Source organism: Ooceraea biroi, chromosome 3 (genome assembly GCF_003672135.1).
Source record: "Ooceraea biroi isolate clonal line C1 chromosome 3, Obir_v5.4, whole genome shotgun sequence".
Classification (NCBI taxonomy): domain Eukaryota; kingdom Metazoa; phylum Arthropoda; class Insecta; order Hymenoptera; family Formicidae; genus Ooceraea; species Ooceraea biroi.
In genome coordinates this window covers 6,738,015-6,765,991 of record NC_039508.1, presented here as the reverse complement: position 1 = coordinate 6,765,991, position 27,977 = coordinate 6,738,015, and the positions used below count along the sequence as shown (strand labels likewise).

The window sequence follows — 27,977 nt, the reverse complement described above, 5'->3', positions numbered from 1 at the left end:
GAAATGATACTATCTTATCGTTTTTCGTGTTGATTATCTCTTCATGTGAGGTCGCTCTTGAGTTACTTAGATTACCACCGTAAGAGAATATCTTTCGTAATCTCTCCTTACCACGGTGTAATTGTTACGTCCTCAAGTCGACGGAGATGTCGATACCGCTGACAGTAATGTACGACGTCGGTATCGGCGAGAATGGCGAATCTTTTATCGTCTTTCTTGCCCGATTGCTTCCTCTATAATTCCTTCGAAGCAATTACAACTTTCAGGGAAATGTTCTCCCAACGTGTGACAAGTAAAATACGGCAGGAATTAAATCGCTTAATGACAAAAATTATTGACACGTATAAATTTGATAGCAGACTAATACTGCGAGCAACATTACAGTTATAGCTCTTTCCCTAGGGCAATATGATTTGTGACCTGTTTACCTAAAATTTCAATTTTCGATGAAATATTAAGCTGGATAATATGAAGCCGGAAGTTAAATCCTTCTCATTTAAAGTCTGATTAAGCTTTTCGGTCGGAAGATTAATATTGCGGATATTGGTTGAAGCATTGAAATATTGCTCGCGAAATATTAATAGCATCATTAATTGGACGAGACGCTAATCGCGCGCGTGTTACACAATCACAATCGTGCGACTTTTATTGACACGATCGTGACCGATGATATTTCTTTCTTCGCAAAGAAAAGTTGCCAAGAGAATATCGTTGGCCTCCTTCGTCGCGAGTAGAGTTTCATTCCTATTGACGTTTGCTGTTATACTTTCTGCGGGTGGTCGAGACCTGAGCTAAAACACGAGTTCTCTTTATGGAACGGTATTGTTCGAGTTTTGATTTCTGTCCCGATGACAAACACGGGCATCGATTTACCGAAGGACTCGATTCACAGTAAGCTCGATTGGTCAACGAAGTTCGACACGCCTCCCGTTTATATTACTATTTCTCGTCCATGTTATCGCTTACATAACCTTAAGTGTCGCCTTTTATCACTTTGACGTCGCTTGTTATTTCCTAGCGTTGATTAATTATCTTTACTAACGGTTTATCTTAAATTAATGGTTTATCTGCTGAGATTTTGCTACAAGAGCATTAGTTTCCTGAAGTATGAATAGTTGTCGGATGAAGTCATCTTTATCTGTGGAGAGTTTTCTTGAAAAATCCTTTTCCTATCTTTTTGCGTCAACCACGGTGCTTAAAGTACGCGTTTTGTGCCTCATTAGGAAATCCGCCACTGTAGCCGGTATATAGTAGAGTATTATATACCGGAGCGCGCGAGCAATCCTCTTTCTTTCTCTCTTACATTATTCCAGCAGTAAAATGACCTTATCTTTAGCGCAAGTTAACAAAGAACGGGAAGATAAAGAGAAATGAAAGGAAGGAAGGAAGGAACGATAAGACTTTTACGCAAATAATAAAAAGAAAATCCATATCAGCGCTCGAACGATACGCTATCAAAAATTGCCATTGTTATGCAGTTCCTGAACGAAATCGAATTTAAATAGCTTCTTTAAAACGAATTACGGATATTGCTTTTATCATGCACACACGTGCACATACAGTCTCTCTCTTTTCGTCATTCTCGTTGATAATTAATTTTTGCTATTCAATTTTATGCGTTTCATTTCTCGTTTGTCAAAATATTTTCTTACCTTTGACCAAGCTTGATCGATGTTGCATATTTATGTAACGATATTCGATGCGACGCAAATTGTTTCTGCAAAGAGATCTAAACATGACATTATTATATCTCATGTCATGTTCGGATCGAGGAGAGGTTCTGTATTATTATTTCCTGTATACAATATAAACTATGACGTATCCATGCAATTATTTATTGAAATAGCATTATCTTAATTTGTATCATATTACATATTTGTACCATATTATTTTTAATAATATTGAAGTCTTTTTAAAATTATTTTTTAAATTATTCATATTTTATTTCAATTCAATTTATATGATTCTTTCAATAATCGCGGTCTTCTTTTTTATTAATGGGAAATTTTTTATTAACGTTTTCCCGAGGTTTCTTTCAATGCTTGCTTCTTTCATAAATATCTTACATTTACATTATTATTGAAATTTGATTTCAAAATAGCATAAAAAGAATATGTAGAAAGAGAAGATGTGGCTTTTACGATTTATTTTATACTGTCAAATTTTTTTGGAGAGAGTGAATGAAAGAGTATATAAAAATATATCACAAAAGTCAGTCGTTGCCAGAATTTAGTTTCTGAATTACGATTCTCTTCTTTCCACGAAACGCCACATTTTCCGTACCTCAAGAGTCCTGCCGTTATGTAAACTGTTGTTGAGGGAATAAACATTGCGATCTTATGCAGTTAAATGGAATCCATTTGACGATAGTAGTACAAGAAGGCAAACACAGAGGAACCTGGCACATGCCATAAACATCGTTGCGTCAAGCAATATAGTTTATTCCGTTTGTTTGTTCCTCATTCGTGGCTTTCGTGCCGATGCCATCAAAACAAATACATTTTATATTTTAAAAGCAGCTTTGTATCTTTAATTAAAAGTCACAAATTAATATGCTTTTTATGTGTCACTTTTTTAAGCTAATTATATCTAGCTCTAATGAATATACGCTAAGTATTCCATCTTTTAGCGAGTTTGTTGACAAATCACAATCAGTTTCAATAAAAACTTGATGGATGACATTTGATATTATTTTCGGAAAAAATCGTTACACATGTGGTTCTGTAAAGTTCGGCTGCTCAGTACAAGAGGAAGTGCGTGTACATGATAGAACGTGCATGTGTATGAAGTGAAAGCGATAAATTCTGAAACAAGGTCGCATACGAGATAACGATATAGTCGGGCGTACATTCTCGAGTACATCTGACCCTCCTCATGCTAGCTCGCGTGCTCAACAAATAGCCGATTCCACAAATGTAGATAAGTGCGAACCGTAATTGATATTCAACCCTCGGTTGAATTTCCCATGTACCACTCCCAATCAAATTTTCCAAACCGAGTTAAAAAAAATACGCAAGTACATACACGAGACATATAATATCGCTCGTGCCTAATTTCACGCTATACCCAGGACAACAACCCGTGAGAATCTGGAAATACCGCGATAGAACATAGAAGAGCAGCTTGAAAACAACGTATCTCGATCAGATGGAAGACAAATTCGAGATAACAGATTCAAATAAATAATCAATCAATCTCAAATAAATCGAAAATAAGTCTTATCTGTGAAGAATGGGTGTTAAGGAGCAAAGATCTTGTTGACAATTGTTGCTTGTTGACGATTGTTGCTTGTTGATCGATCGATCGATCGATTCGCTCCAACGCACGGCCGTCTCGCGGGCAAGCTGCGCCTCGGACTTGTGGACGAATCAGCGCTCGGCTCCATCGGCCGCAGTCAATCGGAGCGGACGTATGCGGACGCGCCGCCCGCGCCCGGTTCTGGGTAGTAGTGCCGCGTCGCCGTTCACGGCTCTCCATTCTCGTATCGCACGCCGTTGCGGTAGGACGTGCTCCGCGCTTCTGCGTCCAGACATTTAACAGCGTCACGCCACACAGAGACTACCACGTGTACTCCGGAACGTGCGACACATTTCCGGCCAAGTTTCCGTGCGCGTCCGTGACTCTGGCTTCGCGAGTTCCGCGTTAGAGGATTCTTAGCCGCGCTAAGAACTCTCTGTCTCCCTTTCTCTCACTTCTCACGTGGCCGTGGTCGCGTGCCTCTCGTCCCGGATTACCTTGCGTCTCAAAGGTACGTATGTATGTGCGGGCGGAGAGGAAACGGGGGGGACACGCACATGCTGTGCTGACTGCGTTGCTTGTAGAAATCACAAGGTCGGAGTTTCAGACACGAAACTACACGCGACGTTTGCTTTACGTTATTTTCTGATAGTTGTTTCTAGCTCTTGAGATACGACTTTTTTTCTGTTTACTCTTTATTCTTTTTATTCTTTGCTCGAATCTCATGCGTCTTAAATGTTACAATTGATTTTGCTCACGCATTGTGTTAAATTGCTGATAATTTTTGTTGTTTATTACTTAATTGCAAAATTATAGAATAAATCGATCGTTGATTGTATGAAGAAATATAATTTGATTAGCTAAAGATGTCAATATCCATATTAATTTGTCATTAATTGCATTATATATGGATTATCATGATAAATAGCTCATTATCGTATCAAATTATAGCGGTTATTGGCTTTATGCAACCTTTTACTTTTTTTAGTTGCGCAAGGGCATCATGTCTGGATGTTTATACATGATATGTTGAATAGTTGTATACGCGCGACATTATCTACGATGAGAAATTATACTGGTTACTAGATGTGATCGTATGCTAAAATAAAAGCGTGAAAACGAAAACGCGTGCTCTGATTTTGCGTTACACCGTGAGATTTGTTTTTCTGGGTCAACCAGCAACTATAAACGGACTCTCGGTGTGTTTTGGTGACGTATATCTATAAGAAAGAATTTTTATCTCGTGAAAAATTTCAGATGTTATATAAATAACGTAACAATGTTATCTTAATTAACGTGTCGATATGGATTTTATGTCCAAAAACAATCAAGACAAATAATGGATTATGTATCAAAGTACGTGATTGATATTTTAACCAGTGTTTAACCGAATGAAGCGCAGTTAAAATATAAATTCTGGGAAAGCACTTTAATCATACTTGATATTACGTTGTATGAAAAACGATAGTTATATATAATTGTACAGAGGATGTATATCAGATATGTCATAAAATATCGTCAACAATGTGAGAAACATTATTGAATTAACATTTTATCCAATTGCATTATTCGCAATTTCAATGTGCTCGATAATTGGAAAAAAAATTCTATTTATCAAGTAAAGTTCGTATGAAATTGAGAGAGTTGAAGGGTTTTCATCAGCTATTCGGAAATTTAATTTGTTCATTATGCGATATGAGTAATACGATTTAATTTTGGACGTTAAATAACTCTTTTTAATTAGACCAGCAATTTCATCTTTTACGTAGAAAAGTTAAATTCGAATCAATTAAACTATCCTCTTTTGCGATATTAACATTTATTACATCATTCTGTTTTGCTCGCGTATCCGACTTTCTCTTAACGAGATTTTAATCATCGAATTATATAAAACGCAAATTATACAATATTGGAAGTGTATAGACTAGTGACAGAAATTCTCTAATTATTCTTGATAAACTAAATTAATATCGAACGCAAAACAGGCAATAAAAATCTGCGTTGAGCGCAGTTAAGAATCATTAGTGTGATTTCGATGCTTTCCACCTTATGCACTTTGTATGTTTATTCAGTAAGATGCTAATGTTGCTAATATAATTGTTAATAACCTTCCGATTTCGCATACTATCTACTTGAATTAAACGTTTGTCACGGGAGTATCGCTTTCGGCGTAGTTCGTAGGTTGTGTCGCGCGTACTTAGCCACATCTGAAATGCTAATATCGACCGTTCGTCGTTGTAAGCAATGGTAAGTGACGACCCAGTCGCCCTAAGTAAACGCATATCCAGCGATATTTATGTAACGTTCTCGTGCAAATTGACGATTAAATACGAACGCATGCCGAATAAAATACCGCGAAATTCGTCACGACCAACGTTTTTGCGGATGGAATCATGCACGAAGGGAAAACAGCAAACGCGTCTATGTTTTTACGTGATCAAGAAGCTACGAATGATTTCACTTGATGGTTATTTCATTTTATTCACGCAATTTTCTACAATTGACAAACGCAGATGCATGAAATGTTGGAGTAAAAAGATAGATCGAAAAACGTATTGACTTGAGCAATTTGCGCCAGACTTTCATTTCAATCATACATATATGTATGATAGTCATATATAAGAAAAATATATCTATGGTAATGAAATCATTTGTATAAAAAAGTTTTAATAAATTATTAGTGCCAGTAAACTGTGAAACATACGTAACACGAGAAATTCAGGAAGATCACAAAATTTCGACTTAAAATGGCTAAAAGATTCATCAGACCAAAAATTAGCAATCGCGAACTATACAGAATTTTTATAGTTTTATAGTTATGCGATCGAGGTTTAATGGCAAATGTTTGCATTATTCAACTGATGTTGAATAAAAATTAAAGTATACAATCATAACTCAAAACTTAAACTCTGAAAAATGCGTCAACTTTGCGTTTTTAAACGGGATTAATACTTATATAATAATTACTCATTCCTGGCATAATTATAATGATAAAATCGTTATTAAATCACATTAACGTCATATCAAATTAATTATCGTATGAATAAAGATTGCGTAATTTTAATTTTAATATCTAGGAAAAATACATGTTCTATGATTATCCAATAATTTCGTTAATTGCTCTTGAGACCGTTCGGAATATAAATGTAGTCCAATTAGGCAATTGATTTTCGAGGAGTTTATTTCTTTAATTAAAAAGCCACCAGAGACGGTAGCTGGAAGCTGCACAATACGACGAACCACCAGGAATATAATTATCTTTATGACGTAATTTCTTTAATAACTATTTACTGTATTTCAAAGCGTAGCTTTGCTTCGTTCCATTTGCCTAATGAATGTCGAAGACAAATGAGATGTTTTTTAGCAATTCACTGACGAGGTTTTGTACCTCGGATATCTCGATGCTTGCATTACTATGTAAACCTGACTTATCCTTTGAATAACTTAACTGTGCCATCGCTGCTTTACGACTGTTGTTCTTTTTGAGTCGGATGTACAATGATCGGTTAGAGTTTCGAGGAAAAAGAGATGAAAGGCAAGTCTCTGAGATTCAAAAAAAAGCTTGCGTTTATTATTCCGGTTTAAACAGGGACAAAACAATTTAATATTCTGCGATTAATATTAAACTGAAATTATTCTTTTCACAACGTGACATATATAAATATTTAAAATGAAATATTGCACTTCATGTTGGAAAATCACCGATTCTTATGCGATAATTTATGTTTCCGCTGTGTGTGCGCTGGTATATTTTTCGAGTCGAGCGAGAATTTAAGCCACGGAATGTATATACGTTTTTATCATGTATTTCTACAATGCAATCTCCGCTTCCCATTCCTTTTTTATGTAGCCAAGGTACTGGATATTACGTAATTTGTCCGTATCGTTTGTGTTCGCGCTTTATACAAAACCGGGGCGAATGCGAATACGATACGCGCCTTTTGTTCGAGTCCAATTTCCTTTTAAAAGCGCTAAAAGTGTCGGTGAAAGAACGACGTTAACAGGTGCTTCGCGAATTGGGTTGCCCATCGAGAGTTTGCTTTTCGCGTTTAACGATTGTGCACGTAATTTTCCTGCGCCGCCGCGTATTTAATCACGTTTACTCGGAACATTAAGTCGATGTGGATTTCGTTACGGCACAGCTTTTATTGTCTATTATTTATTATACTAACGCTACTTAGTTGCTGCCGGAAAATTAATGTGAGGATATTAATCCACTTGGAATCAGCTGTGGAGTTTGCTCCATTCAAGTATCCGAGTATCAGCTTCGTTTCAATGCACTTTCTGGAGTTTGCGTCAATAATTCCATGACATTTAGTCTGTGTCGAACGTCGAGAAGTATTGGAAAGGATTTTAATCATTTTTCCGACATCAACAGTTTCCGTGAAGCTTCAGACTCAGCTTTTTCCCTCCTCAAAGATACCATAATTCTGTTTGTATGAAAAAGCTCGCTTTTATCGTCGCGCACTTTTGCTCGCACGAAACGGTACGTCATGTCCGCGTCTCCCGAAGGATATTTCCCGTCCGTCCATAAAAACGGAGAATTCCAGACGCGCCCGACAACGGGCTCCCTTTTTCAACGGGAACGTAGATTTTTGTCGCTAGCTGGAGAACAATGAGCGCGCAAAAAGAATCGTAGAAAGGTTGTTTGCGTCGCCAAATCCGATCAGATCCCACCATGTGGTCAACGTGATCAAAGATTACAAAACTGAGAATAATGGGCATGTTTGTTCCGACTTTCTCCTGTGGTTGCGCTACTCTTTCAGCCATCGCTTATCGTACAGGAATAACGCAATTGCAGTGCGTTGCGATAAGTTTTACTAATGTGTAAAAGTCTCATTAAAAAAGTATCATTAAATTAAATTTCTCAACAAAGTTTTATTTTTTAAAATAAAAATAACACTGAATGCTTTTCTCGCAATATACCAGAAAATTCAAGAAAGATTTACGTCTGCGAGGTACTCTAAATATTTCTGCTGATGAGAGATTCTTGAGTGAAAATTCCGCTCTGAAATAAAAAAGAACCATCCTCGAAGTTAAACGAAATTCTCGCAACTGCAGTTACCAACCTTTCTTCACTCGCATTTTCTCGACATGAGGCGCAACTGGCAGTTTCCCGTGTTTTCGCGTTATCGTGCATACCGCATAGTGCCACGGAAACGCGCCACGCGCTTTTCGACCGAATTGCAGCGTCAAAGCCCGCACGCCGATTACGCCGCGCCGAGAATTGCCAGCTCGCGGAACAAAAGGCTCGGAAGCTACAAAGCCTTTGCAAATGACATGATCCGCGAGTCTTTTCGCGTTCTGCCGTTGCATTCAACCCGTTGCCGAACGCACACGAGCGGCGACTACAGCGCAGAGATGAAAATTCACTATCCCAATAAAAATTTGGCTTTTGTACGCCTGCTTTTTCCAGTTTTTTCGTGAATACAGCGTTTTGATTTTTCTGAACGAGTGTTTCGACAAATTACATGGTCTCGCATAACGTGCAGCTGTTTCAATTACATTCTGGGATAATCGCCATGTAACTGATTAATTCATACGACGCGATTTTAATGTCGTGGGGAGGGAAACGTGTTCCTTCCGCGGATAAGAACGCGATGATCCAGATAATCCCGCAGGGAATCTTGCGTGAGTGAGAAAACGCGCAAAGATGGCAAAAAGAGGTCTTTCTTCCCGCCATTTGCTAAATTGGAACGTGCCCGTTCTCGTTTTCCCTTCCGAGGCGAGTACAACGGTGACTGCGACATTTGCCGCTGTAAGTTGAGCGCGGCTGAATAATCATCATCGTTCTCCTCTTTCCGGGATACTTCATACCGGTCCGGTTTCTTGCCGCGATCAGGAACTTCGAACGTGTACGATCGTTGAAGTTTTCCGTTTCTCGTGATTGCCAGGCGATCCAGTGATATACGTACATAATAATCCATAGAGATAATAAGAGTGCGCGCATATTTCTTAGATAACGAATCTCGAGCAATCGTGGAGCTGTGGAGTGCCTCATTATCGTCGTCCGTCGTAAAAGGTGCCACGAATTTTTATACGTACAATTCTCGCGCTTTCCATATTCATTATTCCTCGTCATAAAATTCCTCTGATACGTCCATGTGAGTGTGTTTCGTGAACAGGGCGGGAAGGTTAATCGCGAATGAGGTCGCTAACCGGGTTCTTCCTCTTACCTCGCCATATCTACATTAGCATAGCTGTAGCACAGTACGTGTCATTTCTACGGTGATAGAAACGACGACTCTCTTCCTCGGCATGGATGTCAGAGAAATCGCGGGCTGTCTCATCTGCGACGATGCAGCAGCGTAATCGATGAACGAACGAACGTGTCGCGATGCTCGCCGATCCGCCTGTAACGGACCGCACTTTTTGCAAAATCCAGATAACTATCCAAAGAAAGTAGTACAAATGCGGCTCGAAAGTATCGTTCTGGAATGCGACGAGAACTGTCATAACGTGTTTTGTGATTCGATAAGTTTTCCTGATGATTAATGCATCGCGGACTTTGTTCTTGCACTTTGTACGAGAACACAAACCGTTCGCTCTTTTGTCTTGGATACGCGATGACAGACTAGGTATTATAACGTATGATTAATTCAACAAAAAAATATAGGTTGCTTCAAGTTTCGATTAAAAACAGTTACAGTATACCGTGTGACACTAATATTTTTATCTTGAAACAAATGCATTTTAACGCTGTTTGATTCAAATGAATAACGAGTGAACGAATCAAATTTTCAAAACAATTTATTTATCGCTATGTAATCGTTCCATTTTTATCTTTTATTGAGACCAGTGACAGCTTATCTCATAGAGAAAAGTTATAGTTATAATATTACTGGCGTAGCGTTCCAGGTCACAATAACCAAGTAAAGTTTAAAACGTCGTTTTCTCAGCATGAACTTCAAACGTGTTCACGGAATTCTTGGTTGGTTCGAGAAGCCTACATTATAATTTGTCTTAAAATTGAATGAGTGAGCGTGTGCTGCCTACTTTCATCGAGATTAAAATAATCTCGAGATGAAGCTCGCATTCAAACTCCAGCAAATATCTCTGAACTTCGACGTGAAATAGTTTCCAGCCGGCAGCCGGAAAGAGAGTTCACGACTTCTAGTTTCCAGAAGAACACGCGTCTAAAAGTTTCATTTTTATGTCACTCTTTTACGCCGGTATTTCACTTTTATGGGATAAAAGGAAGCTCTTAATAAATAATTGTCTTTTGTACACGTTCTATGTGCTCGCGTCGAATCTTTTCTCTATTCTTCTCAACTTCCAATAAGGCAAACAGGATAGAGCGATATTCATGAAAATTGATCAGCCTGTTCCGAATTCTAATTTCCCCTGGGTGCCTTTTTCGGCGACCTTCCTTACTGAAAATTATTTTTCACCTCGTTTTTATATAGCTTGGGGGGGGGGGGTGAATGCGATATGAAGCGAAATTTATTGCACCAATATATATCTGCCGGCGTAAACTAATGCCGAATTTGTAATGGATTTATTAAAATAAAAATTTAGTAAAAGAATCTCATCTGTGCAATAATATTTATACAAGACATGTGAAAAGAGAAAGATTATATTTATTTGTTATTTTTAATTTCAACTTATCGTATGAATTTCTCTATTAGTCAAAGTGATAGAGAAGAAAAGCTTATATATATAACAATACTTGATCATACTGTATTGTAAGACCAGAAATGATGTCACTGATATACGTCACTAATAGAGTGATCGAACTCTGCCCGATGAATATAACGGACGTTTAACGTCCACAAAACCGCCCATTGTTTAAGCTGATGCATTAATTCCTGCATCGTAATCTTTCCTTCGACACCGACGCGAAAAGAGCTTTCAGTAGTTGATGATCATTGTTCTTGCTATAAAGTAGTACGGCAGAAGAAGATCGGGAAACCTAAGGAAATTCCATTACTCTCGTCTTGTTAGCCTCAAGAAAGCTGAAAGCCGTAAGTTACACTTTGTGCCACTTAATCTTCATTTGCGTTTCTCTTGCTCCGAGAACATTAAGAAACTCGCGACAATAATATAGCTTTCATTGTAAAGTCTGCTCGCGAGCGTGTTATCTCTGTCAGAAGGAGATTACAGATTATAGCAGGTGAATTTCATTTAGAATGGAACTCTGTCAAGAACTTTCATTAAGCACAAAAACTGTTTCATAAGATAAACGATATATACGCGCAGCGGGTGAGGCTTGTTCAGAAATAACGTTGCAATAAATTATTATATCAACGTCTGCTCTCTTTATATATTTATAACTCTTGTTGTTTATCTTACTGAGAGTTGAAGAATAATTTGTACGTTTTTGTTAGCTCGCCGCATACGATAAAATCTTTGAATTAATGAAGAAGTGGAACAAGCCGGGACGATAATGAACGTGTACAAACGTGTATTTTCCTTAATAACCGTAATCGCGAATCCGCTTTTCATGCTCATCCGTGTCGACGTGAATCGTCGTTGGTCTGTAATTAGGGTGCATTGTCACCCGGCCTGTTTAGCCTTGCATGCAAACGGATTTAATCCGACGAGCCGTAATCATCGACACGGCAAACTGCAGTTTAATTATCTGCAGTGCGACACCGAGTGTTTCAGGACTTTGTAGAAAATTGAGCATAGAACTGTACATGCAGACAAAGCATAGAAAATAAACAATTCATCCGGAAAATGAAGGTGTTTAAGCACTGTTCTGCGGTGTATTAACGTTCGCCATCTCTGTAAATATTTAATCGGCATTGTTTGTACCGTATTGCCGTCGAAAATTGCAAAACTAGCTGACTTTATCGCACCGGTATTGAAAAACTCACAATAACGATTTTTCTCGACGTAACAAAAGTGCAACGAAAGCATCACGAACTGGTATCGCGCGAATTTTGCACCTCTATTGTGTTTCATAAACGCGGAAAAATTTACTGCAACGTTGCTTTCATTATTTCGGAAATTTCTGCATCATTTTAGCTTGCTGTAAAGAGAGAAATGATTTCGAGATAATTATTATACAATATTTATTTAGAGCTGCGCGAATGGAAGAAACATGCATTCCCAATTTACGAGATAAAAGCAGATTGTTCCCGTGCAATTTTGCGATTGTCATGTTTTATTGGTCGTTACATTGGTTCTGTCAGCTTTTTGTCCGCTTGTCCGTTTTTCGGTGCATCTATGAGATTGCTCGTGGTCGTGGTTGTGGGTTTACAGCGACCGGCGTGGCGATCGAGCGCGGATGTATTAACAGCTGTTCACGATCTCACTGCCGGAAGCCGCGGCGAAGTTGTCGAAGTCGCTTCGATTAATTCTCGTTTCTGCTGGCAGAAAGCCGATGATGGATCGCCACTGCGTCGTCCCGACGAAACACAGAACCGGTTTCCAGCTTTCCGCCTAAGGCTGTAACACGTTTGTAAAACGCGACACGCTCGATAAGCCGCGGCTGCGGAGATTTAGAAACTCCACCGCAAAACCGCGCGGATCTGAACATCTGAGTAAAAATCGCGCGTAATTCATAGCGCAACATGCATCTGCGCGTGACAGTTTGGAAGACAACCAGAATATGTGTTCATCGTGGTAGCACAGATTAAAAAATAGAAAATGTAATTTATAACGCAATTTAGTATTACGTAAAAACCTGAATTTGCAATAATGGCATCTAGCAGCCAGTAATCTCGAGATCCATCGCGTCAATCAAACTAAAAATATCGAGAAATTTTTTCGATACTGCTCAATACGAATTTCTCGTCACGTAGAACTGTCTCTCTTTGAGCCATCGTGTACGATCCAAGTTGTTATTAAACTATCCTTACAGCGATCCATCGATTTATGCCAGAACTTCCCTTTGCAGGTATCTTCCGCAGCATCTTCCGGCGGTGTGGAACAACGACCAGGCTAGAGGAGATATTGTCTTCGCGCAGGAACGGCGTAACTTCAGAAACCAACTAAGGACCAACTGCCTTTCTCGCCAGAGAACGTATTTTCGCCTTGCGAACTATTCCACGCACCGGGATCACGCGAACATCGCCTTTCCGATCGGAACCTCGCGGAAAGTTTCCCACAAGCTTACTCGCTCTTCGACCAGCAACATCCAGACGCGCTGCAAAATGATGCTGATGCAGGAACCCGGCTGGAAGCTGGAGCGCAAGGGCTCTGGTGCACAAGTGTTGCGGAAGGACGGCAATCACTTCAAGAGCAGCACCGCGCGTGTCTGCTTCCGTTGCGACGTCGAGGTGCGCGAGTTCGAGCGTGACGAGGATTACGGCACGATGGAGAACGCGGAATCGGAATCAGCCGCGAGTCCGCTAGCGATGCTGTCCAGCTGCGTGGCGGCACTCTGCGTCACCATCCTGCTGCCATGGCTGCTGATTGGCGGCTAGGCGATCACCGTCATTGATCGTGGCGGGACGTCGTCCCTCTTTGAAGAATTCACGTGGCAACATGTCAGTTTCTCGACTGATTTTTAACTATGGGAACGCGTCCTCGAGCATTGACAATGGTTGGCGACGATTGTGACATCCTTTCCCTCTTTTCCCCTTTTGGGTAACCAGACACACAGCCGCAATGACTATTCTGATACATCATGGATGTTTGCCTTGTTGTTTCCTGGACCCGCGATGGAGATCTAGATCGGGCTTGACACGCTACGGTTGTATGGGATTCTCCATTGTGCTTGCGGTATCCGATCGATATGGCGATCCAGAAGTTTGTTGCATTCTCATCGATTCTGTGACGTTCCGGACATTCTTTGGAATCTACGGTGGGGCAGAGAAATTTGTGAAATTGTGATTTGGCGCTAGCGTGTGTGATTTAATATCTAGTAAATGTGGATGTATCTGTAATATAGCGACTGGTTGAAAGTTCGTAACTTTCGCTTGAAAAATATCAAACTCGCGCATATTTTCCAGAACAGATTGCGGGACGGCGACGTCTTGAGGCTTGGTCGTTATCCAAAACTCTCGATGTTACAAACAGCAAGAATATTCGACTAATTCTTTGTAATTGCGTTAAGATGGAAACAGAAGAATTGTAATACATTGATTTTACAATGGCGAGATTCAAGAAAAACTTCCAAGATCCAAAATATGATTGTATTTTGTGCTAAGTATAATGTAAACGAAAATTTTATAGATATTTACACATATACAATTGCAATAAGAAAGACCTGTTACAAGATGAAAAATAGAAATTATTGAAATCCGATACCGCTTATCGTTGGCAAACGATCGATATCTATTCAACCTGCACTTTCTACAGGTGGCACCGAGGTGCGCGATTCACTTCCTCCTATTCCAGAAACCGTCGGTTACAGCAGCAGCTGTTAAGATTTAACGGTCCCGTACAGCAGCTGTGCTACTGCAGATTTATCCCAGCCGTTTTATGGACCCTGCTGTATCGTTAGGTTTTAGATTAAGAGCCGGGTAATACACAGAGCCGGCTACGAATCCGCGAGACCGCGAGGACATGTAGCGGGACTATAAAGTCGGGGAAACGATATAATATCCTGTCCAGCGCAGAGCTGTCGACAATCTCGAGATAGCTCCGAGTATATGGATGGTAGATATATACGTTATCATTTACATGCCGTCGATATTGCAAGGTTTTAGTACTCGGTATCAAGGTATCAGTGATGCCAGAAAAAGTATTCGGAAAATAAAAGAAGAGAGAGCGCGATAGGGATTCCAAGCTTCATAAATTTCAAAGAGAAATTTCCTGAATCGCAAGTTTTACAAATTCCCAAGTTTCATCAATTAAACTAGATTTACTCTTACACATAAAAGCGTCCAATCTCTAAATTATCTATTGAAGAGTTATTCTCTCTCTCTTATGTTCCCATGACTATCGATTAAGCCATAAGCAGGATCTAGGGCAGTCTGCAGTTTGATTCACCGTACGAGATACTTCATCGCAGCGTGCTTCACTGAATTTTCCTCGAGAAGAACTTGTCTCGGAATTTGTCGAGAAATTTGTCAATAACAGCGACGATACTGTCGGCAAGATACTTTATGTAAATTAGCCGAAGAGAGAGCTGTTTTTTCAAGCTTCCTCTCTTTTTTGCTTCTTTAAACGCACTCTCAGGCTATTGACTAACTTCTCTAACTAACTGACTAAAAAAAAGAAATGGATGAGCTGTCGTAAAAGAGCTCGAGCAATAATCGCAGACCGTAACCGAGTTACTCGTCGAACATCTGATCGGTTATGCATCGACGATCACGAATAATCATCGTAAGCTGGCATTCGTATATAATAATGACACTCTTATTCCGCATAAATACTGGACACTCGTGATGTAACAGTCTGGTAAGAGATTCTTTTAGACATGATGTCAACATGAGTATTAATAAAGTCATACCGTTATACGTTGCTCATGCAATTCCGTATATATGTTTTTTTATCTTTGCCTTTTTTTCTTTTTAACAAAAAGAAAAGAATACTACCGATAAAGTTATTAAAATTTGTTTTGATATTTGCACAAAACGTATTATTTCGATTTTGTTCTACGAAGCGTCAAGCTGTTACTCGAGTTTACGCAATTCCACACGTGTGATATCTCGTTTTTCTTTTTTTTTTGAATGACATACTGCAAAACGATATTCGCTGTTTCAGCGTTCACTTTCACAAAATACATGAATTTATTTTTCCATTTTATTCCATTACAATAAAATACGCGCGCGCTATACGCCTGTTATTTGTTGTAGTTTTTCAAAATTGCTCTACTCTAAAGAAAATTTCTTATAATTAAAATGTATTGTATTAACTTCTCGAATTTAATGATTCACAATTATTTCCTATTTGCAAGACAATTTTCGGAGCTTTTACAAAAGTTTTTCGCTTGTGAAAACTGTTTTATATTAATTAACTATAGCACATCTAAAAAAATTATTATTGTGCATTATTTTTATTAAAATTACTTTTGTGAATTTAAAAAGATGATAAAGAAAGAAGAGAAATTAATTATAAAAAAGAGGAACAATAAAAGAAATAAAGCAAGGAAAAACAGCAGAATTAATTGGCATCGTGGAAAGATGTAATAATAATAAAATCTGACATATTTTTTAAGAGTGAATAAAGTATCTATATTTAATTCGAGCTATTCGAATCGAATTTATTCCATTCTGCCCACGCGATATCTCTTTTATCCTTTAACGTAATATCAGTAACGAATTAATATTTTTCAGAAATCTGGACGTTGAAAGATGTTTCGACATTCACTGAAATAAAACAATGTGTCATAAATTTAAATTAATTTTGTAATATTTTTAACACGTTTCTTCTGATGCCTTCTCTATGCTGTATTTTTCTAATATTTTCTGGGACATTTCTGGACGTTCTGGATCTTTCAGTATATATTTCTTTGCTTTCTTTCATTTTACTGCACTTATCGGTGTGACGGTCATCACTATCAGTATACGAGCATCTTTCGTCTGTTGGTGGCCGTAAATTCGTTACGCATGGTGTTGCGTGCTCGTGCAAGTTTACGTCCGTCAGAGCGGTCCTGTGCCCTCGAAACGTTCCTTGCATCTCTAGTTTCGTTTTACGGGTCGGAAAGATGAATGAGGGCTTCGTAGAAGGTGAGTTGAAATAAATTTCGACGAGACGAGAGCCCCACGGTAAAATTTTTTCGTTTCACTAAACTGGGAAAACCTCAAAGGAAGAGCTATTTCTACCTGGATTCTACCGGCGCGGCGTAAGGAAGACTTATCTTTCTCTCTCTCTTTTTGTTTCTGTTTCTCCCTCTGTCTTTTTTTCGTCTGTTTGCACGAAGATATTGGCGAATTTCTGCTGAACGAGACTAGTAATACTGTAAATTCCCCTCTGACCCAGCCTCTTTAAGTTGCGCGATACTGCACTTCGTGCAATTTCACGGGAGACTGCAACCGTTCTCGCTGAGGTTTTGTATATTTAATCGACATACCTTGAAAATATCGGTATAAAGGAGATACTTGTGACGAGTGTAGCGTGACTATACGTTTACAGATAATTATTGCATAATTACTGTATTTTCATCATGTAACATCGCGTAAAACGCAATCTGAATTAATAAGAGCTTTGCAGCGACGTGATAATGTGTGTACTTATAAAATAATAAATATAATATGCAAGCAAATATAATAGCACATTTGTTAATTCATGTCTTTCTAGATGCGAGAAATGTGCGAGAATATCGCCGGTAGAAGGTGTACGGCATAATTTACCGTCCAACTTGTCTGCAAGCGCATTTACTCTGGCAAGTAGCGTCAAGACACTTACTATTTTCCAAGAAAAGAAGATTACTGCAGTATTAGTTAATGGCGTATCCGGTATATCGTATTTCTCGGGTATTATTCATTGTTTGCGGCGGTGGGAATATGAAAGTGCGGATAATTCGCTGCAAAGAAACGAGACTGAAGCTATTAAATTTTCCAAGCGAATAAAAGCTCTCTAGAAGAGACAACGAAAAGAGATGAGTAAAATATTCCAGGCTACAAAATGATCGAAGAGATAAATAAAATAGTTATTTGCCCGGTACTGATTTTGTCAAGTGGTCGTGAAAAGGCGGCTGTAATCAATACATTGTTCGCCGTTACGGTGTGATATGGCGAACATAACTTCCTTCTCTTTTTCTGCTCGTTGTGGATGCGCGGGTAGAAATTGCGTTTGGCGAATAGCGGCGGTAAATCAAAGTTTATTCGTCACGTAAATCGCGAATACTCGCGGCGAAGTGCCGTCATGAAGCGACGACAATGCTGCACGACAAACTGCATGCGCACATGGGATTCGAGGATAAACCATGTACATATACGCGCGATTATGCTTGGGAATGCGTAATCAACCAGCATCGTGCACATTTGTTTACGCTTCTAATAAAACCATGAGCAAGATACGGTTTTATTACATTTTCACGTCGTCTTCTCGTGTTTCTCCGCTCGTATATTATTCGGAAAGACTATTTTTGTTTTGCAAAGAATATTGTTGCTTTTGACGGTAAATACAGTAAACTTACATTGACCAACATATAGTAGTTTTATGCTCACTGGATTTATTGATACAGAAAGATTTATTGGAACAGGTAATTTTATCACAAAAGAGTTTTTTGAGAAGAACTGATAATTTTTTTATTTTATCGCGCCAGATATGTATATGTATATATAGGCATAAAACTATTGGGAACATGATGAAAAAGCAAACTGACCTGTTTTATTTAAAGATATATCTCTCGGTTACTTACCAGAATAAAGCTGACCGTATTAATAGATCTTCGTTACCGTCACCCTATTTACTACTCGCAGGTACACCGTGCGAGATGCACGCAATTACCTGCTTACGGTTGATTAAACTATTTCTCAATCTCGGATCTTGTGCACACGATAGCGCACGGAGACATACGAGTATCCGGACGTCGAATGTATCAAAGCAGGACATTAATGCGAACGCTCGGTTGGTCAATCGGGATGAAATGTGCAAGGATCTTGATGCAGTAATACATTGCGTTTCTCATACTTAATGGGCGGAGAAAGATTGTCAGGCATTAACGAGACTGAGCAGAAGTCACGCGCGATTTTTCACTTTTGACATTATCTCAGAAGTTATTACGTCGCCCAGCGAAATTAATTGGTACATTACGATCCAGAATTGGACTCATGAATAAATACGGGATGGGACTCTCTCTTGCTCGCGCGCACGTTTCGCCTTGCATGATTCGACGTGCGATTTCGACGACATCGCAGAAGAAAGAGATGAAGAGAGAGAGAGAGGGGGGGGAGGGAGGGGGATGTATCGCAATGCATAAAAATTGAAAACCACCACCGCAAAGTCGAATCATGTTGCCTTACCGTCCTTACGACACCCACACTTGTTTCAACGATTTAATTAGCACGTGCGACAACGGAAACGTAGATCGTAAGTTCCGACAGACGACGAAATCTCTTCCGGAACAGCATTATCCCGTGACTTGCATTCTCGGCGCATACCGCTGCGCAAAATATGCGCATGCTTTATGGAACCGATGAAATGTGTGAATTTAATTTGTCGGAGCCGCGGCCGCATAAATATGCATCGCGCGGCGCTCGCTTCTTCTACGCTGATTTATGCGCGATTACGCATTTACCAGAACGGCGCCGACGGATTCCGCTGACCATCCTCGGTCAGCGATTTTCAAATTGCCCAGGAGAAAGGACGTAAAGGGAGGATTTTAATCGATAGCCGAGCCCTTCCGATAATCCAATCCACCGAAGAGATCGATTTGTCGACGAACCCGTCGCTTCCGCGCTCCAGTAAATCCAGAACCATGGCTCGTCCCTCCTTTCTCATATAGAAGAAGTCGGGGAAAAATGTGGAAAATCAAAAAAAGGAAACTCTTATCTTACAAAGATCCAGGGAGTCTACCACACTTCAAAAAAGTGTACACCTATTGCCGAAAACGGTAATAAGTTCCGCATTTCTGCAATTATTACCTTTGTTTCCTATATTGCCCAAATATTGCTTTTATTACCATTATTAATTAAGTATTACCGTTACATTGCCGTTATTGCCGAATATTGTACATATATTTCCTTATTTCTGAAGCTATTGCTTTCTATTTTCAAGAAAAAGAGAGTTAGAAAAGTATGAAAATTTGCATTTTAAATATGAAAGAATCAAAATTTAAAAATTTATTAGTCCTTAGAATGGAGTAAACACAAAATAACATAAAATAAAATATTATAATAACATATATAATAACATAAAATATGTTATGTTATTATACATGTTATTATAATATTTTATTTTATGTTATTTTGTGTTTACTCCATTCTAAGGACTAATAAATTTTTAAATTTTGATTCTTTCATATTTAAAATGCAAATTTTCATACTTTTCTAACTCTCTTTTTCTTGAAAATAGAAAGCAATAGCTTCAGAAATAAGGAAATATATGCACAATATTCGGCAATAACGGCAATGTAACGGTAATACTTAATTAAAACGGTAATAAAAGCAATATTTGGGCAATATAGGAAACAAAGGTAATAACTGCAGAAATGTGCCAGTCGCGACAGAATGTGTCGTAGAATCCTGAATCTTTTGTAGGAATCAAGTTTTATGTATACATTGATGGAGATCACCTTTTTTACTGTGACAGTTATACTATATAAGTAAAATATGGTTAAATATTAAATATTAAAATAATATCTGATTATTTACCCATTTTGACAAGAGAGAACACCAAACTCTTACTAGAACTGAACTCAACTCACTTATTTGAACTCAATTTATCAAGAAATTATTAAGCACAGTTGCGAACTGTAGTAAGCACAGAAATGATAGTGAGGATATTTGCGCGCCGGCTCGTGCTTGTTTAGCTATTTCTATTGTATTGCTTATTTATTTCCTGTTTATTTCCTCTATTGCTGCTGCTTTATTATACACTATTATTTTTTATTTCCGTCTATTGCCTACTATTGCTTTTTTGCCCAATATTGCCGCTTATTTCCCAATATTGTGTAGTTATTTCCTTGTTATTGTTATGTATTGCTCAAAATTTGTACACCTATTGCCGAGTGCGGTAGACCCCTTGCAAAGATCCTACATCCTATTACTATAGGAATATCCTATTATTATAGTGGAATTCTAGTATATCTTATATCGCAGTTTAATAATTTCATTACTCTATGTATATCAGTAATTTGATTACTTAGAAATACGAGGGACGTTTGATAAGTCCTTAGAAAATTTATACGTACATAATATATATACATACGTCAACTCATTGGGGGGAGCTCACGGAGCAAGCGTCGCGAGTAGACGTGTTTTCGAGAGCTAAGCGTACGAGAAGGTTAAGAATATTCCTTTTCACTGTAATTAAAGTGCACCTAGTAAATTGAGCACACTTTGTGACGATCATCGAGTGCCTGTAAGAGTGGAAAACCAAAATCATACTGAGTCAAAGTGGGGCGATGGAATTGTAGCCCAACCTTCAAGAACAACCGATAGCATATGTTATCAGCTAACCTCAAAAGGATACACAGGCTCGGTCGGATCCGAGCAAGTCGATCCTACACAGGAAAGCAGACCCAAGAGAGACCACCATTTCTCGGCAGAAGTGTTAAAAAAGTGGCAACGTCTGTCAAATAATAAAAGAAACAAGGTGTCCCACGGCATAAAAATGTGTCGTGTGAAGAAAGGAAGAACGCAAACGGAACAAGGGCAGCCAAACAAAGAGGCTAAGAAACCACATGATGTACCGCCGACAAAATGGGCATCGACATCGCAAATCATAGACTCAATGGACACGGACCAAACCGAGTCCACACAAGACGATACGATTACTCTATATGGCGTAACTACAAATAATAAATACGAATGCTTAACCACGAACGAAGAAAAGGATAAACAGCTTCAACAGACAAACCTCATCGCGAAGATGCGGCAAAATAACGAGCAGAGGGAACAAGAAACTAGCTCGGGAACGAGAGAGAAGAAGACGATACAACCCGCACAAGACACAGCGAGCAGAAACAAAAATCAGCCGCCCCGCAGCAACGCACAAGCTGGACAAAAGTTGGTGAAGCCGCCACCAATTAATGTGTTATACCAGGACCCAAAGGACGTGGAACAACTTCTCTCTAGTGATCCTATAAAAATTAACTTCCTAATAAAACGCGTGAATAGCGTAAAACATTCTATTATAATGTCGACTATACAAGACTTTGTTAACGTAAAAAAGTTGTTAGAAGCCGCAAAGGTTAGTTTTTATACTTATACACTAAAAAGTGAGAAATCAGCATCGTTCTTGCTCAAGGGCTTACACACATCGTACGACCCCGATATAATTCTAAACGAATTAAGGCAAATAAAGATGAGCGGACTGCATTTCACAAAAGTATCTCGTTTTACAACTTGAAGATCGATCGCCAACAATAAGATCTTGCCTTTTTTTCTAGTACAACTATCCGCGGATAATCAAATACACAAATTAAAGGAGGTGAACAGACTATGTCACCATGTAATCTCTTGGGAAAAGCTAAAACGTAATGAAATAATACAATGTAAAAGATGTCAAAGACTCGGACATGCGGCTTCGAATTGTAACATGAGATACAGATGCGTAAAGTGCGACGGCGAGCACGAACCAGGTAACTGTAAATTCACAAAAGATAAAATGATCGGTAAAGATAAATTATATTGTGTAAATTGTAAAAAATACGGCCACCCGGCCTCCTTCAGAGGCTGCCCGGTCCTGCAAGAGGTCTTGAAAAAAACCCGCGAAAAAAGAATAGCGCTACAAGAAGCCAGAGCGAACCGCGCAAACGTATTTAACAATTTTGTAAAAGAGAACGTAAGCTTCGCTGATACTGCTAAAAAAAAAATACGCAGGCACACGCTAGTTCTAAGCGCACAAATAGCATGTCCAGTAGCAAGGAAAATATTTTACCCGAAAATATATTCGAAAGACTCGAAAAAAAAAACAACACAATTGTTAGAGGAATTTATGAAAGAAATCCGAGGCGCGATAGATAATCTAATGAAAAAAGTAGAAGATCACGAGGTTAAACTTAACTACAGCTTAAGCACGCTAGATGAACTATTGGAAAAATAAACAATGGCGCGATTCAAAGAACTCCCAACTAACACTAAACACCGAAGCCTATCCAATCTCAAAATCATAGCGATAAACGTTAACTCGATCGTCGCAAATAGCCGAAGACTTTCTCTGACTGCATTACTCACTTCACAAGCCCCAGAAATAGTTCTCCTCTCGGAAACAAAACTTAATGCGCAGCATACGATACAATTCAAGGATTACCATGTATTACGTGACGACCGCATCAACCGAATGGGTGGCGGTACGGCAATTCTCCTAAGAAAGGGTATCGCGTACAAGAAAATCAACTTACGACAAATATCGCGTACTTACTCCGGTCTTAGAAAATACGATAATCTGCATCCCTTTAAATAGTAACAACAAACTGTTTGTTATATTTTCATACGCTGCTTGCGGTAATCAAAAAGAATTCTTACCGGACTTACATAATTTATTTAAGGCTCTCCAATTGCACAAAGCCGAACATTATTACATAATCGCGGGAGATCTAAACGCCAAACATGGAGATTGGCATAACAGAATACCAAACTCCAGAGGGAGTCCCTCCGTAACTGGATCTGTGAATACGAACTAGAATACCGAGCTAAACTTTATTGCAGTGATATCCCATCATACCCAGGGGGTCAATCGTTTCTTGACTTATTTCTCGCGGATTGGAGGCTTAACTTCGTCAACGCGTTAGATACGAACAGGTTACCGAGCCGGCCATATGACAGTGACCACAACGCAATCGTAGCGCGAATTTCATTAGACGAAAATGAGATGTCACTCGTGGACGAAAACAAAGGGATCGCTTATAATTTTGCAAAAACAGATTGGGAGTCTTTTATGGAATTAATGTGCGAAACATGCAAATTTGACATCCCCGCGGATCGGAACTTGATCAAACCAGAGATCTTGGCATACCTCAAAATCCTAGACGAAAAAACCCGCGATACTATGGAAAAAAAATCCCCCGAGCCAATAGCAGTAACAGCACGGATGCATACATTAATAGAGATATCCGTAACTTACACAAATTGAAAAGCCAAGCACTGTCGCGACTACACAGGGAACAGCGGTGCTGGCACAACAGTGATCCGTATATAGTATTAGCATTAAAATGTTCGCTAACAAGAATAAACGATGCGTTGAAAAAAGAACTAGCCAGATCCATCAGCGAATTTTGGATGAATAAAATTAAACGGATACCCAAGAACGACACAACGCGCATGTTTCCACTCGTAAACAAGATTTTTCGAAAAAAAAACGCTGCCGGAATCGCGGAACTGAAGATCCCCCGCACCGATCAAGGCGACTTAGATCGCCAGGGCATACAAACGGAAGCGTTCCCGATAAATGACAATGACGAGCTCGTGGTGAACAACATCGATGATAAAATGAACGTGATCGGAGCCTTCTTTGCGAATGTAAATGATAAGATCAACGTCAATCCGAATAACGAACACGACGTCAAAGTAATAAGAGAAGCCCGAAACATTATCACCGACCTAACGATGCTTGATTCTATAGACGCGACCCTTTGCTGCTTTAATGCAACTAATAAAGCGGACGCCCCAGTGGCAGAAGTGCATCCGTACAAATATTTTACACACTTCGCGGCGGTTAAGCGAAAATTTAGTAAACTAAATAACAAAAAATCATCCGGACTCGACGGAATCCCAAATATCGTGTTGAAACATTTGCCAGACAAAATAGTTAGATATTATACTATTTTGTTTAACAACCTGTTAAATTATAAGCATTTTCTCGAGTACTGGAAAAAGGCAAAAGTAGTCGCCATCTTAAAAAAAAAGGACCCTTCGTACCCCTTAAATTACAGACCCATTATATTAGCCTTTTACCGAATATCAGTAAAGTATTCGAAATGATAATAAATGATGCCATGGTAAAAGTATGCTATGACTTAAATATCATCCCAGATAACCAATTTGGATTTCGCGCGAAACACTCCACAATACACGCGATTAACAAATTCACATCTGATATTTGTTGGGATATGAATGGAAAAAAATGTGTAGGAGCATGCCTGATTGATATCGAAAAAGCGTTTGACTCAGTGTGGCACGAGGGGCTCATAGTCAAACTAACCGAGAAAAACTTTCCACTTGACCTAGTGCATATGATCTGGAACATGATCAGCGGGCGCTCGTTCCATACGAGTCTCGGTGAAAATCTATCGACCAAAGATTTTAACATCCGCAACGGACTCCAACAGGGCACTGTGAACGCTCCTACACTCTTTAACATATACACGTCGAACGTGCATGACAAGATCAAGATACGGTCAAACGGAAACGTCAAAACGATTGCATACGCCGACGATTTAGTTTTTTACCATGGGGACGAATGGCCCTCGAGAATCCAAGCAACGTTACAAAAAACCCTAACTGTATTAAAAAATTATTATAATCAATGGAAATTGGGTATCAATGTCGGCAAGTGCGAATCGATCTTATTTAGGACACGACTGCAAATGCGAATAGAAATGTCAGAAAGTATTATAAGTCTTTTAAACTTATTGATCGAGAGGAAGAAGGAGAGACAATCCCTCACAAAACAAGCGTAAAATATCTAGGCATAAACTTAGACGAGCGCATGCAATTTAATGATCATATAAAAATACAACTAGAGAAAGCAAAGAAAGCATTCTTCCTACATAAGAGACTCTTTTATTCCAGTTATCTACATACAAAAATTAAATTATTATGCTATCAGCTATTAATCAGGCCCGTCATTACATACAGCTGTCCGATATGGTACAATATCGGCCTTTCAGTAATGGAGGAGATCCGTAAATTCGAAAGGAAATGTTTGAGAATTTGTACTGGCTTAAATAATCTTCCTGAGCACGAATACAAACGAAAAGTAAATAACGCAAGGCTTTACGACACAGCTAACATCAGTAGAATAGATAATTTTATCTTAAAATTAACCAGAGACTATTTTGCGAATATAAGAAACATTACTAACAATAATTTAATCAATAGCGCACTATATCCGAACCCCGAATATTTTGAAAAGACGATTAAAACGGGATTCGTGCCCCCTGAAGCGTTTCTTTATTTAGACGTTAACAACTATATCCAAGATAAAAATAATATCCCGATAATCTATCATGCAAAAAGGCACAAAAGAAACAAAAAACTTAATTTCGAACCCCGAACAGACTGCTCGGTGGACGGAAACGACCTCAAATACAGCTTCGCATGTGCGACACGTGATAGAAAGGATACCCACCATTTAAATACAAAGAAATATTGGTAGCTAACACCCATCTAGCGAACAAGACCCGTCAAATGACGATATATATATTCATAATATTTATTTAAATTTTACAAAAACCACTCTGCCAAATGTTTTGGATACAACCTTTTTTTATTGGCAAAACATCAGAACGATTATATCATAACGCAGCCCTAGTTATTGTACTCACATTAATACATTTACGCTATAAGTTATTAAATCACATACAGTGTACATCTTCCGAGAGTGCCTTAGATGCCCGCAGAAGCATAATTCATTTGTAACGGAAGAAATTTTGTTTATTATTTGTAATCAAATGTAATGGTATAAAGGTCTAAATAAACAACGTTCAAAAAAAAAAAAAAATACGTCAACTCATCATGTTAGTTAATATTAGCCGCCATCTCATATATTTTTTAAGAAGACCTTATCAAACAACTCTCGTATTTGTCTCTATAAAAAGCTCTTTCAAGATCTTCGCATTCGACGATGTATGATAAAATCGTACAATATTAATTTTCTCCTCTCCCGCTAGACGTTCGCGTATGTTCCCGATAATCGACAGGTTGATTTAATTCTGCTTTTCGCGTGAGATATCTCTTCATCGTTCGCCGGGATACGTGCATTCTTTCTTTCGGAGCACGTACGACGGCCATGAAAGTTAATCAAGCAGTCCGACACACATCGGGCGTTAAATTAATCCCGGCACGCCATGTGCAGAGTCCGCGAGAATGTAATCAGCCACGACGCGGCTGATTGATATAAATTGGCATAAATTTCCTTCAATTTGCCAGGGATCACACGTGGTTTTACGACGCTGGGCGGCATCTGTCGACGTCGACACGGGGCCTCATCTCGCGGGATCAATAGCTCGCAGTTGTCGGTAAAGCCGGAGATACCATTTCGGAATAATGTGGATAGGTGGCGTAGATGCCATCTCTCTCTCTCTCTCTCTCTGTGGCGAGAGCCGCGGACTCGAGCATATTCTCTTCTCAATTATCGATTACATGGAAATTGTCGATTTATCTCACTGCATCTTAACGTGCTGCATTAATCGATAAAATTGCATTTGTTTCTGAGACTGATTAAAATGCACTTCTCAGTTTACATTAATTTGAATAAAACATTTATGTTCTTTCTGATTTTATAATTAGCTAATTATTTTTCTCCGCTTTAGATAGAAATTAAATGATTTATTTTTCGATGCCCAAAGAAGTTCAGTAATAAATAATATGACATTTACATTACAAATTAAACTGACTAGATATGTTAATATAATCAAATGTGAAATTTAATAAGTTTTCTCAGAAATTTATATAATACATTAATTAGAGGAATTATTAATTTTTTTGATATTTTTCTAATATTTTGATATTTTTATAATATTCTGATTAATATTATATTAACGTAATTTCCATTCTTTTTTTCAGCTGCCGGATCTGGACAACCTCGATGAAAAAGTGAGTTTGCAACCAAAATTATATCATAATTTTACAGGTGAGGTGGTCAGGGGATAAATGAATGACAACAGTCTTGTGTTAAATGTGAGCTCAAAAAATAAGAAAAGAATTTAGCACGTTTTAAGATTTTAATTTAATTAGTTAGAAAGAGTAAATGCAGTGAACCTCTCCTGGCTCTTTTATTACAGTATTGTTTAAACAACTATTTTATATATATATATATATATATAATAAATTAGAAACGCGTCTTACGAGTGGATAAAAATAGATTACCAGTAGCATTAATTTCGCGTGAAACATTATGCGGCTATGTGACGATTATCACGATGTGGTGAGCCAACGTGATACACACAATGAGAATACAACGTTTTTAACGATTCCGGCTTATGTACTGTCTATCTTATCTATTTTCGTCCAGTGTTGCTAACGGTGCCATCAATTAATCATAATGCAGCCGTAGACTTAATTCGCTTTGTA

The 27,977-nt window shown here is 38.6% G+C and overlaps 2 protein-coding genes and 1 long non-coding RNA gene across 3 annotated transcripts in view; 2 read left to right on the top strand and 1 right to left on the bottom strand.

The window, feature by feature from the left end:
- The window catches only part of LOC105275432 (sestrin homolog), a 178,977-nt gene that overhangs the window by 36,105 nt on the left and 114,895 nt on the right, over positions 1-27,977 (top strand). Inside the window, exon 5 of the mRNA XM_011332248.3 lies at positions 27,471-27,500. Coding sequence (XP_011330550.1) covers positions 27,471-27,500 — 30 coding nt within the window. The remainder of the gene's footprint in view (positions 1-27,470; positions 27,501-27,977) is intronic.
- Positions 3,425-15,339, top strand: LOC113561638. The gene is made up of 2 exons (XM_026968296.1): positions 3,425-3,748; positions 13,082-15,339. The coding sequence occupies exon 2, from the start codon at positions 13,338-13,340 to the stop codon at positions 13,608-13,610; it is 273 nt and encodes a 90-aa protein (XP_026824097.1). The 5' UTR covers positions 3,425-3,748; positions 13,082-13,337; the 3' UTR covers positions 13,611-15,339.
- LOC105275429 lies at positions 3,948-13,125 on the bottom strand. Its single transcript, XR_893233.2, has 2 exons — positions 13,044-13,125; positions 3,948-12,630 (listed from the first exon to the last, which is right to left on the bottom strand). It is a non-coding gene; the product is annotated as an uncharacterized LOC105275429 (long non-coding RNA).